This window comes from Crocuta crocuta, unplaced genomic scaffold (assembly GCF_008692635.1).
Source record: "Crocuta crocuta isolate KB4526 unplaced genomic scaffold, BGI_CrCroc_1.0 scaffold1, whole genome shotgun sequence".
NCBI lineage: Eukaryota > Metazoa > Chordata > Mammalia > Carnivora > Hyaenidae > Crocuta > Crocuta crocuta.
The window spans coordinates 7,681,429-7,696,019 of NW_027527930.1; the positions used below are offsets into that span (position 1 = coordinate 7,681,429).

Below are 14,591 nucleotides of genomic sequence, written 5' to 3' on the forward strand. Positions count from 1 at the left end.
CCCCGCTCCTCCCCTGCTTGTGCATGCACTCACTCAAAAATAAACATTTAAAAAATGAAAAAAATGAAAAAAAAATTTTAAGTTTAACAAAAGAGAATGAATCAATAAATTAAAAAAGGAATCATGTCACTCCCATTAATCCGCTGAAATGTCGACAGCCCAGCAAATGTTAAACAATAAAAGAGAAAGAAACCACACAGAAAGCCTTTGGTCATGATCCTTTCTTCCAGCTCTGTCTTTAATTCAGTTTAGGCTGAGACAACAAGGAATTAGCATAAAATCAGAAATAACCAAAATGTCAAACAGAAAAGAATGGTTAAATAAATTATGATAATTCACAGGTTGGATAAGAAAGCAACCATTAAAATTATAAAGACTACATAGAAACAAGAAACATGCTCATGATCTATGCTAAATGGAAAAAGACAATGTAAAATACGTATATACGTGAACAAGACTAGCAGATAAAACACAAACATGGAAATATCAGTGGGGTAAAATACAGTTCATTTTAAAATTTCGATGTTTTAGTTACCATCAAAATCTCTAAGCAGCCACACTAAATATCTAATCACACACATCTCTATGGGCCAGGATTACAAGAGGTCTCCATTCTCTCTGTTATGCTTTTATGCGTTGGGATGGTTTACAACAGAAGTAAATTAATCCTGGAAGCAGAAAAAATAATTATTCCCTTATTTTTTTAATGAAAATCTGAGATACTCAGATTCTATAAAATGTCATTAAGAGGCCCCGAAGGAAAGGAGTGGATCCACAGAGAACAGACTTCATCTAGGCTCTCCCTCTGTCCTTGCAAAACAAAGGCGAGGCTGATGCCTCATCAGCTGTGGCCAGTGCTCCCACAAAAGCTCCAAGAGCCACCATCCCCCACACTCAGCTTCAGAGTATTTCTTTCCCTATTGTTGCCAGGATGGCTGATTTAGCACGCTGTATTCCTTGCTAACTTTTCCTGACAAGCGTCCCAGTGTGTAAAGAGTTTCAGAGAGAAAGGACTTGTAATCTCATTTATTTCTAAGAGGAAAGAAAATCACCTCAGAATGATGAACCTCAAAAGAGCCAGCAAGTGTGAATTGACAGATGGGTGAACTGCGAGTTTATCTTCTTTGGTTTGCATCCAGCTCTTAGGCCAAAATCCAAAGACAAATAGAAGAGTTTCCAGAAAGGAGGGCACAATCCTTTCCAGAAAAGAGGGTAAAACTGACTGTTTTTATAACAGCCTGACTTGAACTTGCTCCTCCACATCTCAAGTTGACTAAGGCAGTTTCGGGATAGAAATAAACATTTAGTACACTGGAGTCCTTAACTAAACAAAGCAAATGCAAAACCTAACAATGAAAGTGGTCCTTGGCAGCCTGCCAGACTCTATTACGACCTGGGGTTCTCCTCATTCACCATCTGCCTCCTGCCTCCACCCCTATTGCATCACCCCCCTCTCCCTGGCCACACTCAGCTGAGTTCACACTCAAGCCGAGCCTCACAGCACCTTTTATGCCTTTCAAATGTTGCCCTCAAGAGTGTTGGCTTTTCCTGCACCTTTAACGTGTCTCTTTTCATCCACTCCATTGCTAGGTGTGTGTTATGGAATCACTGCAAGTCCTGCAATGGACCACACGTTGTGTGTGTGTCTGTGTGCACATACCAAGAAGAGAAGGAGGAGGGAAATGAAAGAGTAGAGGCAAGTTCACAAATGCAGCTGCCAGTAGTTCTAAAACAGTTGCGACTTTATTGTTACCTTCCTCATTTGTATTTCCTTCCCCTGACATTCAGCTCAGGTACCATTACTACCATGGCCAGCTACTATTTGGCTCTCTAGGAATCAGGGGCTGTGCTGGAGCTTTATGCCATCATCTCTGAGCCTTACACTGACCCTACAAGATAAGAATTCCCATTTCTCAGATAAGAAAATGGCCACACTGGCTTTCACAGAGCCAGTAAGTCAAGTCCAGGTCTGTGGGTTTGCAAAGCCCAGGCTTAGCCACTCTAGCAGCTACCACACCACCACACCCCCTGGGGTAGAGCTGTCAGATTTGGCAAATAAAAACAGAGGGTGCTCAGGTATATCCCAAATATTGCATGGGTTGTGTCACAAAGTACTTTAATTCTTAGGTGATGCATGCTAAAGGATTCAGGAACAAAGCATTGTGATGTCTGCAACCTACATTCAAATAATTTAAGAGTTTATCAGAGAGAGCTGAAGTAAATAAATATGGCATGATGTCAACAACTGATAACACTGAAGTGAATCAAAATATGGTAGGACACACACTCCCTAAAATATTATTCCTTGTTAATCTGAAATTCAAATTTGACTAGGTATCCTGTATTTTATCTGGCAACCTTACCCTCAGGGAGACTGTGAAACTATGTAGAGGCCCTCAGGTAGACTCTGAGACCTTCCTGGGGAGTCAGGCCTTACCTCTGGAGGAAAGGAAACTAGGCTAGCAGCTGTGTGAAGTCATGGTATACTCCCGGGGCTGGAGCAAACAGTGAGGGACTGAGGAAGGGGTAGCTGAGCTCCACTGTGTCCAGGTAGCTACTCTGCCGCTCATGCTAATGAGTCCCAAAAAAGCACCTCAACCTCCTGCCCTAGAATCGTCCAGAAGGGGGCTTCATTTTGACCTTAAACTTGTAGTTTCTACCCTAGATCTTCAAGGCATTCAACTGTACACTCCCAGGAGCTTCCTCTGCAAAGGATGGACACAGAAAAGAACAAGTAATAACCTTAACCTCAAACCCGGAGAATGTCTGGCACAAGAAGTCATTAATTCTGCCCAATGCAACAAACCGGTTCCCCTGGTGGTGAGAACCTCTTTGCACAATTTAGAGATAAAGCTGTGGCTTGGGAACACTGATCTTCCTCCCTGAGGATTTTGCTGGGGCAGCGACAGTTACCAGGCAAACCCTGTAATCAACTGAGTCTTCTAGATACACCAAATTAAACACCAATGTAAGGTCCCAAACCTTACAAACCCACAACCCACAGTTTTACAATGTGACTTTGGATATTGCTTATAAATTTTAGCCAAGTAGATCATGATGATTTTTTATGCCTAATATTGTAGTACTACTACCAAAAGAAATATTGGGAGGATTATTGAGTTGAGTGGTGAATCTGTAGAGTCAACCACCAAATTAATCATTTAAACTGAAAAACTTATTTTCAGTTAATTAGCCAATACATATATATGGAGAGATTTCTCTTTTTTAAAAAAATGTTTTTAAGTTTATTTATTTATTTTTGAGTGGGGGAGCAGAGAGAGAGAGAGAGAAAGAAAGAGAGTGAGAATCCCAAGCAGGCTCAGTGCCATCAGTGGAGCCCAACACTGGACTCAAACCCACAAACCTATAGATCATGACCTGAGCTGAAATCAAGAGTTGGATGCATAACTGATTGAGTCACCCAGGCACCCCCTATAGGGAAAGATTTCTATGTGCCCAATAGACATAGGCCCTGTCCTCACAAAGAAGTTTAGCTAAGGACACAAAACTGGCATGCACCAAGCAGTTAGTGAACAATTATGTGCAAGACTCAGTAATTCAGCCCAAAGAAGGGCTTATGCCTGAAATTACTTGGATCATCTCCATTGTACAGATCCATTCTAAAATCCCCACCTGGACATCCCACAGGCTGCTGAAAGTCGATGTGACCAGACATGGATTTATGATTTTTCTCCTCTAATCAGTCCTAAATCCTACTGATCTCATCTTCTCTTCACCATTTCTACTCCTGATCCCATAGGTGGTCTCAACTGCGGCAATACTGTGGGGGGTCTCTTCTCTGGGTTCAAGTCCATTCTCTACCTCAGCCTCCAGAGAGTTCTATCAAAAGAACCTATGGGAACAGACACTCTCCCCACTGATCAAAGGATAAAGTCCGAGGTCCCTGACCTGCTGCACTAAGCCCATCCACGATCGGACACAGCCTGTCACCTGTCATCATCTCTCATTCTCTGGGAGGCACTTTTTGCACCAGTGACACTCAACCACCCACCATTCTCCAGGTACAAGCTGGATTAGCTGCTTTGGGTAAGAGCTGACAAGACATAATACAGCCAAGAGACACAATGCATCCAAGCCAGACTGACAGAGACCTTTCAGGAAGGCAACACTGAGGGGCTTGCTGACCAAGTTGTCCTGGGATAAGCTACTTCCAAATGATAATAAGCACTGAGGAAACTGCTTTAGGCTTGGATGGGGATAGGTAATACTTTCAAGGAAACTTTCAGGACTCAAGAGGGTTCGTGGTTGTTCTTTTAGTTCAATAGTGCTACTTAATTACACACAACTTGAGCATCCACATCACCATCTATACAGTCTGAACTTACCCAGAGATAAGGCAGGCTAATGCTGGCAACCTGGCCTAAAGCACGTGAACGATTGTCACTAGACTCCAGATTGATAGAACTCACCAAATAGCAAAATACCAGTTGATTTGCTTTGTTTCTAAAAAGTTCTTCCTGAAGGGCACATGGGTGGCTCAGTTGGTTAAGCATCCAACTTTGGTTCGGGTCGTGATCTCACGGTTCAAGAGATTAAGCCCCGTGTTGGGCTCTTTGCTAACAGCCTGGAGCCTGGATCCTGCTTTGGATTCTGTGTCTCCCTCTCTCTCTAACCTTCCCCTACTCGCACTTGGTCTCTCTTTGCCTCTCAAAACTAAATAAAAATGTTAAAAAAAACTTTATAGAAATTTCTCTGTTAAAATAAGCAAACCTAATCCAGACTCTCCTAGTAATGTAAGTCATTCACATTTCTTACCTTTTTTAAAATTCTCTGTTGAGGTAAAAGGAATAAGCTGCCTTCTTAGGCATTCTACCCTAATTCTCTGACCTTATTTTAACTCAGGAACAAATGCATGGACATTCTCATTTTATGTCACTGCTGATGAATTCATTTTGCTTTAATTGCAATTGTAATAATTTCAGCTAATGAGGTCTGACAGTTGACGTTCAAATGTTAGTTCATGTGGAAGCTGCTGCTCTGTCTGTAAATGACAGACGGGACAGCAGGGCGGAACAGCTTTCCTGAAAAGCTCCTGCTACCAAACACCCGCTAGAGTTCTCTTGAAACTCTTGCTTCTGAGTAATAACAAATGTGAAACCACGGTTGAGAACTGCCAGCCCAAAGAGAGAGAAAGCAGCCACCAGATGGAAACTTAATCAAAATGACTAGGTAAGGGGCATCTGGGTGGCACAGTCAGTTAAGTGTCTGACTCTTGGTTTTGGCTCAGGTCATGATCTCGTGGCTTCATGAGTTTGAGCCCCACATCAGGCTCTATACTGGCCCTGTGGAGACTGCTTAGGATTCTCTCTCTCTCTCTCTCTCTCTGCCCCTGCCCCACTTATGCTCTGTCTCTCTCAAAATACACACATACATATATACATACATACTTTAAAAAAAAAAAAAGGACCAGGCAACAATTGGAGAAATAGATGTGTAAGCAAAGGGTGTGGCTGAAAGAGTGCCTGAGAAAGAGAATGTTAAGATGTGAATACAGAAGTGTGGCCCATGAAAATAATGCCCGGGTGCTGTGTGTAACTTATGGAGCCCCTCTTATTATTTTACAACCTGTTTGGTTGTGATTGCTTCTCTCAAAGTCAACATAAGTGATGCGTTCATCACCTCCTTCTATCTCGGTCTCCTCTCCCTTCCATTACTGTTGATTATCAGAAGTACAGTGTTAAAAGCAACTACTCTTAAAGTAGAGCTTGCAAGAGTGATCTCACTTTAAAACAAAGGTATTCTGCCTCTCTTTCTCTAGAAAGAGTGTGAAACTCAATGCTGAAGGGACCGGGTGGGTGTGGTGGAGTGAAATGGATGAGAGTCTGCACACTGGTTTGCATGTCAGACCCTAGATGATATTCATTTCTCCATAAAAATATTCCCGCTTTCATTTTTGTCAAAGACATGACCCTCTTGGGCTCTTTAACTTTCCTTCTTTTGAGGTTCAGATACAAACAGGTATTTCTCTACTCTAGGAGAGACAACAGAGCAGGCACAGTGACAAAGGGCACCCTCCCTGAGTTTGGAGTTAGGGAGCCAACAGGAATGAGGAGGACCATGGGAATCGGGAGGGAGGTCCCCTCTGAAGGGCAGCCCTCTTCTGCACAGACTGTGACCACATGGGACTGTGGTGAGGATAGCACACACAGCATCACATGTTTCAAGAGAGGCTGGAAACCTGGATTCTTGGGTGAAGTTTCCAGATTTTAAAGGTATAGTGAGGCAATGACCACTGTGACTACACAGCATAGCAAAAATGTGAAGATAAACAACAACACGAGCAATAATATGCAAATGACATCATCCCCAGAGATGTAAGTTTTCATCTCTTCATCCTTCCACTTAGTCGAGTAATAGTTACTGAACATGTATTTTGTGTGATGGTGCACTTGGTGGTAGAGGGCAATAGCACAAAGCTAAGTATGACAGGGACTCGAACATCTCTGGCAGGTCTGGGGTGGAGGGGACTTATGAAGTCATTCAATTATGGAGATGCTGATGGTCTAGTCTAGCCTGATTAGCACAAAGGGAAATCAGGAGATTCACTGAACCTGCATCTCTCATGACCCAAACTACCATCTTTACCCATGGAGTTGTGTGGAGACTAAAGGAACATGAATATAACACACTAGACAAAATGCTGGTGGTTTGAAGACATTAACAACATAGTTTCTAAGTCGTTCTTACAGAAACATAACAGGGATATGATGTTATTTTTTAAAGTTATTCTAAAAATCATCATAATTAAATGAAAACTAGATCAGCAGCTCTCAAAGTATGGCCTGAGGACCCCTGGGGGTCCCCAAGACCTTCTCAGGGGGTCCACAAGGTTAAAAACAATTTTATAGTAATATTAAGACACTATTTGCCTTTTTCACACTCATTCCCTCATGAGCGTAGAGTGCAGATTTCTAGAAGTCACCAGACATGTAATCATGTCATTGCTCTCCGACAGCTAATATGTGCTTGTGTATCTGTGCTTTAAAAATTTACCAGTTTTAATTTCTAATACTGTAAATACTGATAGATTTAAATCAGAGAAATGTAAATTCTTTGGGGTCTTCAGTTTAAGGGTGTAAAGGGGCCTGAGCCCAAAAACTTTGAATTAGATTATAAATTCTGTAAGCATTGGGATCGTGTCTACTTTATTATTGTATCCACAGCTGCAGGCACATTGCCTCACAAATGGTCCATACTCAGTAAATATTTGCTAAATAAATGAATGACTGCCAAAGTATATATCCAAATGCTTTTAGATATAGATTGCAAAAACCAAAAGTAGCCTTATTTTCCTCAGTTGCTTTTGACTAGTTACCAGTTCTGATGAAAAACAGTCCCCTCATTTAGTATACCACGTATATATAGTATGTATATCTTGAGGATACAGGCTACAAATGCCTAGTCACTTGGCCAACATCCTATGTTTTCATTAATGATCTTACAATCCCACCTGCTGATTCTTCCCCAGGAAACAAGCAAATGTCTGGCAGAACAGATGGCCCCTTTGCTGTGGCCTGACAGAATGAAATCTTGCACTTTATGAAGCAAGAAAGCAAAAATGGTTCTCACAAGCAACAACCTGTCCAATCTTTCCTTTAATGGAAACTCGAAGAATAATAGTAATCATTAGTAGTAATATCCTTTAATAGCTAGAATTATCATCCCTTTCATATGTCAGTTATACCAGATGAAATTAAATAGAGTAGGAACAGAAGCACCTCGTTTTTGTAAAGGATATCTGTTAGTATGCATGCATAAATAAAAAATGTGGAATAATTAACAATATGTTAATGGTAGTTATTTTTGTTTTATTAATTTTTGTTATATCTGACTTTTTATAATGACATGTATTTCTTATCAGAAGAATAAACAAAAATAAAGAATAAAATAAAAAGTTTTTTAAAAAAAGGAATTGCCATCTGAAGGAGTGAAGACATGGCTGCAATAATCACCAACCAAACCAGTCAGGGGCTTCATGGTTAGCTTTATTTTTCTTTAATATTCATTGATTTTTGAGAGAGAAAGAGACAGAGAGACAGCGTGTGAGCAGGGGAGTGGCAGAGAGAGAGGAAGAGAGAGAGAATCCCAAGCAGGTTCCTTGCAGTCAGTGCAGAGCCCACACGGGGCTCAATCTCAGGAACCTGTGAGATCATGACCTGAGCCAAAAACAAGAAGCGGATGCTTAACCGACTGAGCCACCCAGGCGTCTGGCATCTGTATTTTTTAAGCTCCATAAGTGATTTTTGATGTAGCTCCTAGAGTCTAGGAACCACACTGAGAATTACTGGTTTAGTCCATTGCTGTAGCCATCAATAATGAATGCACTCGTGGTCACCATGAGTTAGTAAGATGTTGAAAGAAACATAATATGATTTTGATATCACAAGATCATGTTTCTAAAAGCCAGGGAGGAGTTGGATAATTTTGCTTAGGAGTTAAAGAATCTCGCAAGGATACTGTCTCTGTTTAAGGATCTAGGATTTCGGCTTGTGCTGAGCCAATCACATTACCCTGCCGCAAATTTGGAAAGGAGAAACCGAGAGATAAAGCATGTCCATGGGAGGCCAGCAGCTGGACTTGGGGCTGAGGAAGCACCAGATGAGTAAACAGCCAGGGCCAACCAGTAAACAGAGGAAACTATTTGGTGTAGGGTAAGCAGAGGAAGAGCGAGGGACACAGAGTGTGCGTGGGTCCCGCTAACTTTCCAGTTTCACTGTACTCCCAGGAGGCCTGACTGTCCTGTGGTTCTCACCCTTAGACTTCCAGGAGCTTCCTCTTCCAGCGTTACAAGAAAAATCCTATCATTCTGGAGCCAACTTGAGCGGGCCTTAGCTCCTTGCTCCTCTTTATTGCTAAGAAGTGGAGGAGAATGTGGTATGTGAGAATAGAACTTATTATCCAAACCAAGGAACTTTTATTTTTTTAATGTTTATTTAATTATTTTTGAGAGAGAGAGATAGGGACAGAGAGAGATAGAGACAGAGAGAGAACGTGAGTGGAGGAGGGGCTGAAAGAAAAGGGGAGAGAGAATCCCAAGCAGACTCCGCACTGTCAGTGCAGAGCCTGACGTGGGGCTCCAGCTCACAAACCATGAGATCATAACCTGAGTACAAAATCAAGAGTCGGACACTTAACCGACTGAGCCACCCTGGTACCCCCAAACCAAGGATCTTTTACATTGTATTTTTTTTTTAATGTTTATTTATTTTTGAGAGAGAGAGACAGAGTGTGAGCAAAGGAGGGGCAGAGAGAGAGAGGAAGACACAGAATCTGAAGCAGGCTCCAGGCTCCACACTGTTAGCATAGAGCCTGATGCGGGGCTTGAACCCACAAAGCGTGAGATCATGACCTGAGCCAAAGTCAGCCGCTTAACCAACTGAGCCACCCAGGTGCCCCAAACCAAGGACTTTTTAAAAGAAAAGAGGGTGCTAGTAATTATGCTAGGACAACAGGTGTAAATAAATCAGGATTGTTACAGGCAACAGAGTATATGGTCATCCTTGGGGTGGGGAAAATAATATAGGAGACCCAGCTTGCATCCCTAACCCTGCCCCTACCTCTCCATCCAGTCTCTGGTAAGTCAGTGATTTACATTTCCAGTGGCACATAAATATAAAGGCAATTTGATACACACCATCATATTTAAAAACCAACATAGGCTCGGGTTGCCCAGGTAGCTCAGTCAGTTGAACGTCCAACTCTTGATATTGGCTCAGGTCATGATCTCATGGTTCATCATTTCAATTCCGGAGTCAGGCTCTGCACTGAGAGTGAGAAGCCTGTTTGGGATTCTCTCTCTCTCGCCCTCTCTCTGCTCCTCCCCTGCTCATGCTCTCTCTCTCCCTCTCTTTCTCTCTCTCTCTCTGCCCCTTCCCTGCTCTCTCTCTCTTTCTCTAAACAAATTAAAAAAAAAAAAAAGAAAACATAGGCTCAGGTCCTTGACTATAAGATAACAGATTANACACTGAGAGTGAGAAACCTGTTTGGGATTCTCTCTCTCTCGCCCTCTCTCTGCTCCTCCCCTGCTCATGCTCTCTCTCTCCCTCTCTTTCTCTCTCTCTCTGCCCCTTCCCTGCTCTCTCTCTCTTTCTCTAAACAAATTAAAAAAAAAAAAAAGAAAACATAGGCTCAGGTCCTTGACTATAAGATAACAGATTAAGTGATGCTTAAAGTTTTTTCTTATTCTAATGTTCTAAGTCATCATATCCCTGAAAAGAGACAATTCAGGAGATGCAAGAAGGATCTTTTTAAGACTGTATATAGTTGTCTTTACATAATCATATGTGAAGATATTTAACTAATTCAGTTTTAGAAAAGAAGACACCCACATATTCACCTTTAATGTTATTTGGTTAATTTATCGGTGATTATCTTTCATTTCGTGAGGTATCAGCAGAATGGCTCCCAAATTATATGGCTCCTAAAGGAGGCTAGCTGATCTTTCTTATCCAGAGTCTCACTCAGGTCCCAGCCAAGGATGAGTATATTTGTCCCGTTCATCTCATCCCTGACACCTAATGCGCTCACCCTTCCTTGGCCCAGGCACAGGAAGGAAAACATGTGGACAGTTTCTTTCCTTCTCACTGGTTCCCTTGCCAGCCCACTTCTTCTTCACCAGCCCTGACTTTGGCTGGCTCCACGTTTCCATTTCTGTGAGATGTTCACTCAGTGAGTCTAAGGGCAAACTTAATATTCTGAGCTGCAAAGTTGTTATTAAGCAAAACTCACACGCCTGTGGCACAGAATCTCAGAAGTCCAGAGCTAGAAGGAAATTTATCTACTACATAAGCTTCAGTTCACAGATGAGAAAATGACAGCTAAAAACAATAACAAATGCTACTATCTGGGCGCTATGCAAGGTGCTTTTTTACAGCAATCCTTTTACTTTGCTCTTGGCAACAACTCTAAGGCAGGTTTTCTTATTACTCCCATTTTCAAAACGAGAAACCCGAGGTTTCGAGGGGTTGAATGTTCTCTACTGGGCTTGCTCAACTTCATCCAAGTATTTCATAATGACAGAAAAAAAGAATTTTAGCCAAGTTCTGCTGATTCCTAGAATACTACTCTTTCAACTACAATGATCAAATGCGAGGCAACTTGTGTACCTACCAGCATGTGCCGGGCGCCATGACAATGAGTGGGGTCACCAAAGGAGACAGAACATAAAATTCTGCCCTTCTGGGTTCCAAGGAGGAAAAAGAGGTTAAATGGGTTTTTCAAAGCTCTGTCTTCAGGAAATCAAAATGCTTGAGGGAGAAGGCCTGATCAGAATATCCTCTAAGTAGTGGGTGTGAACAGACAAGGAGGGAGGGAGACGTTACTGTGCCTGTTTTGCAATTGAGAAAACTAAAGCAGAGACAATTACAGGACTTGCTCAATACAAGACAGTAACCAGTGGGGCCAAGAATGGAGCCAGGGGCACCTGGGTGGTTTAGTGGGTTGAGCGTCCAACTGCCAATTCTGGCCCAGGTCATGAATCCAGGGTCATGGGATTGGGTCCTGCGTCAGGCTCCATGAGCATGGAGCCTGCTTAAGATTCTCTCTCTCTTTCCCTCTGCTCCTTTCCCCTGAATCGTTCTCTCTCTCTAAAAAAAAATAAATAAATAAAAGGGGATCGAATTGTCTTGGTTCCTTCCACTCCATTCACTGGCCCAAATTTAAATCTCCCTTTAATCTTAAAATCTCTCTGCAAATTATCTAATAGGGATTATGTCACTTTGCTTCTCACAATTAGCCAAACCTATTCATTTGAATTTCTCCCCTTTCCTCTCTTCTTTTTTTTTTTGATAGACAAGCTAGGGCATGGAAAATCTTCAAATGAAAAAAACAAAACAAAACTAAGAACTGGGAGTATCAGGGTGGATTACATTATAACTTTATTAAGGTCAAGTTATGAAGACATCGTCTCATCATGATACAAATGGAAAGAATGACAACAGCCATAACTGATCACTTATCCTCTGCCTGAGACTGCTGGGTGCTTTACACAGATTACCTCCCTCAGTCTCACAACAGCTCACACAGAGGCAGGTCCAGGGTTTGTGGGAAGCTTATACAGTGTGAGGAGACCCTTCCTAAGGATGAGAAAATTTTGGATACAGAATTAGGTAAAGGGTGTTGGAAGGGCCTTCATGGTAAATATACCTAAGATAGCTAACTTCCTTACTTCCCAAGGAATGCAATCGAGGCTCAGAGTACTTCAGTAACTTGCCCAGAACCAAAAAGCCTACAAAAGGCTCGGTCAGGCTTTGGATACAGGATGTCTGACTTCAAATCTCACGTATTTTTCCTTTGTTCCTAACAAAAATAAAACTGACTTACAAAGCACTAAAGATATCCCATGAAAACTACCCATTTTCCCTAATAAGTCTTACAGCCTCTCATGAGTTGTTATTATCCTCATTTACTAATGGGGAAACCCAGAATCAGGAAACCTAGCCCAAGGTCACGCAGCTAGAACATGGTGGAGCAAAGATTGATGTCTAGGGGTATAGACTGCAGAGTCCTTACTACTCTGTCCCACTATACCAGACTACCACACTGCAGGTGACCCGGGAGAACAGAATGGTAATGATAGTAATGCGTGACCTCTGGCTGACTTGGCAATAGTCCTGTCCCCTGAAACCAGCCCTGTTATTTAATTGCATATGCCATATTGTACAGTGTTCCTTAATGGGGTTGGGCAATTCTGAAAATCCACTTCCTCTGTACTATGATTTATTAGTCTGATCGGAGTCCATTCCTCATACAGAAAACCACATAAGGAAGCCAATCACCAAATATCAGTGCAAACTCAAGGTGCAGGCAAGCTGCCTTACAGCCACCTCCCTACCTGCCCATGAAATGAAGACCCAGAGAGCATTTGAGGGCTGGTAACGTCCGAGGCACCAGGGAGATCTCTCCTCTTATAGGGCTCTCTTGAAACAGCCTTTTAAAGCCACACAAGAAGATTCACATACAGACTATAATTGCACTGCTTACCTCTGGTCATCCAGGCAAGAGTTTATATCCTTAAGCAATCTTGCCATGGATTTGCAGGTGGCTGAGAGTAGAAAAGATTCCATTTAGTTTTTTCCTTCATGGGTGGGTATTCAGGGAAAACAGTGGTCTTTGAGAAGCTCAGTCAGTGGGCTTCATCTTCCCTTAATAATGTGAACTTAGGGGTAACAGGGTGGCTCAGTTGGTTAAGTGTCTGACTCTTAATTTCGGCTCAGGTCATGATCTCACATTTCATGGGATCAAGCCTCACGTGGGGCTCTGTGCTGAGAGCATGGGGCCTGCTTGGAATTCTCTCTCTTCCTCTCTCTCTCTTTCTGAAAATAAATAAACTTTAATAAAAACTGTGAACTTAATGTTCCCTTAATATGAACTTTAAAATTAAATTATGATTTACCATGACTTTTTAAAATTTGCCTTAAACTGCCAGATGTCAAGTAATTGACGGCTTTTCAAGACCTCTGTTAAAGGAACATGTCTGTTGCCATCTGGTTGACACAACTTGACTGATGGGGGAGGTCAGTGATCAAACCGGGTTTTTTTTTATCCAGCCAACAGCAAGTCAAAACCGGTGAGAGAAATTAAACTTGTGGTTACAAGAAAGGCTGCTTCGATGACTTTTTTTTTTTTTTTTTAAAGAAAAAGTGATCCCGGTAACTCTCTCTTGTTCCTCTTTCCACACAGATTAGTGGATGTGTATTGAAGGGCAGAAGGAATGAGCGCTGGAAAAGTCAAATGACCCACATGTCTTCTGAAATGACCAGCTCTCCAGGCCACTCATCTAGGCTAACAGACAGGTTCAGATTCCTTCAAAAACCTACATGCATCTTTGCCTGAAGCTGATGGTTCCTTAAGAAGAACGAGAATCCAAGGGGAGACAAAGCAACACAGAGGATGGGTACAAGATGCCACATGCTCAGCTGGAAGGTAGCCTGCAGAGACTTTACACAGCCCAAAGGCCTGGCCTCTCTAGTGACTGCCCTGCCCAGTCCAGGAAGGCAAGAACACAATAGACCGCACACCCCTGCTCACTCTCAGCCCTACACCACTTCAAAGGCTGCAGCAAGCAGCCAACAAACCTGCCTGGGCTGTGGTGTTTTTCATTTAGTTTTGTTTTTTCATGAAGTGGGTGGGAGTGAGTTTGGGCCGAGCTGAGACTGGGGTGTAGGAAGGGGCGTGGAGGGGGATGCAAAGGATAGAATGTAAGTGAAAGCTTTAAAAAAAAAAAAAAAGTCTAGACCCATAGTCATATCCTATTATTCTTCCCCATCCTTCTCTAACCCTCCCCTCCCAACCTCAAGAAGACAAGTAAGAAAGGAGGGCTCTGGTGCGGAAGGTCTGCCGGGGTGCAGATGCTCTTTGCAGGAGGTACAGCAGTCGGAGGGTGGGCTGGAAGTATCCCCCTCCCAACGCGGGAGCGCGCGCGCGCGTACACACACACACACACACACACACACACACACACACACGGCTCGCCCGCTTCACCTTCTCGATGGTCTGCTCCACGGCCTTCTGGAAAACTCGGGCCACCAGCAGCGTGACGCTGGTCACCAGCAGGAGCAGGGACAGCCTCC

General features: G+C 42.7%; 1 protein-coding gene across 1 annotated transcript in view; it reads right to left on the reverse strand.

Annotated features, from left to right (window-relative positions):
* SCARB2 (scavenger receptor class B member 2) overlaps positions 1-14,591 on the reverse strand; it is a 76,686-nt gene that overhangs the window by 61,802 nt on the left and 293 nt on the right. The window contains exon 2 of the mRNA XM_077750882.1: positions 14,503-14,587. Coding sequence (XP_077607008.1) covers positions 14,503-14,587 — 85 coding nt within the window. The remainder of the gene's footprint in view (positions 1-14,502; positions 14,588-14,591) is intronic.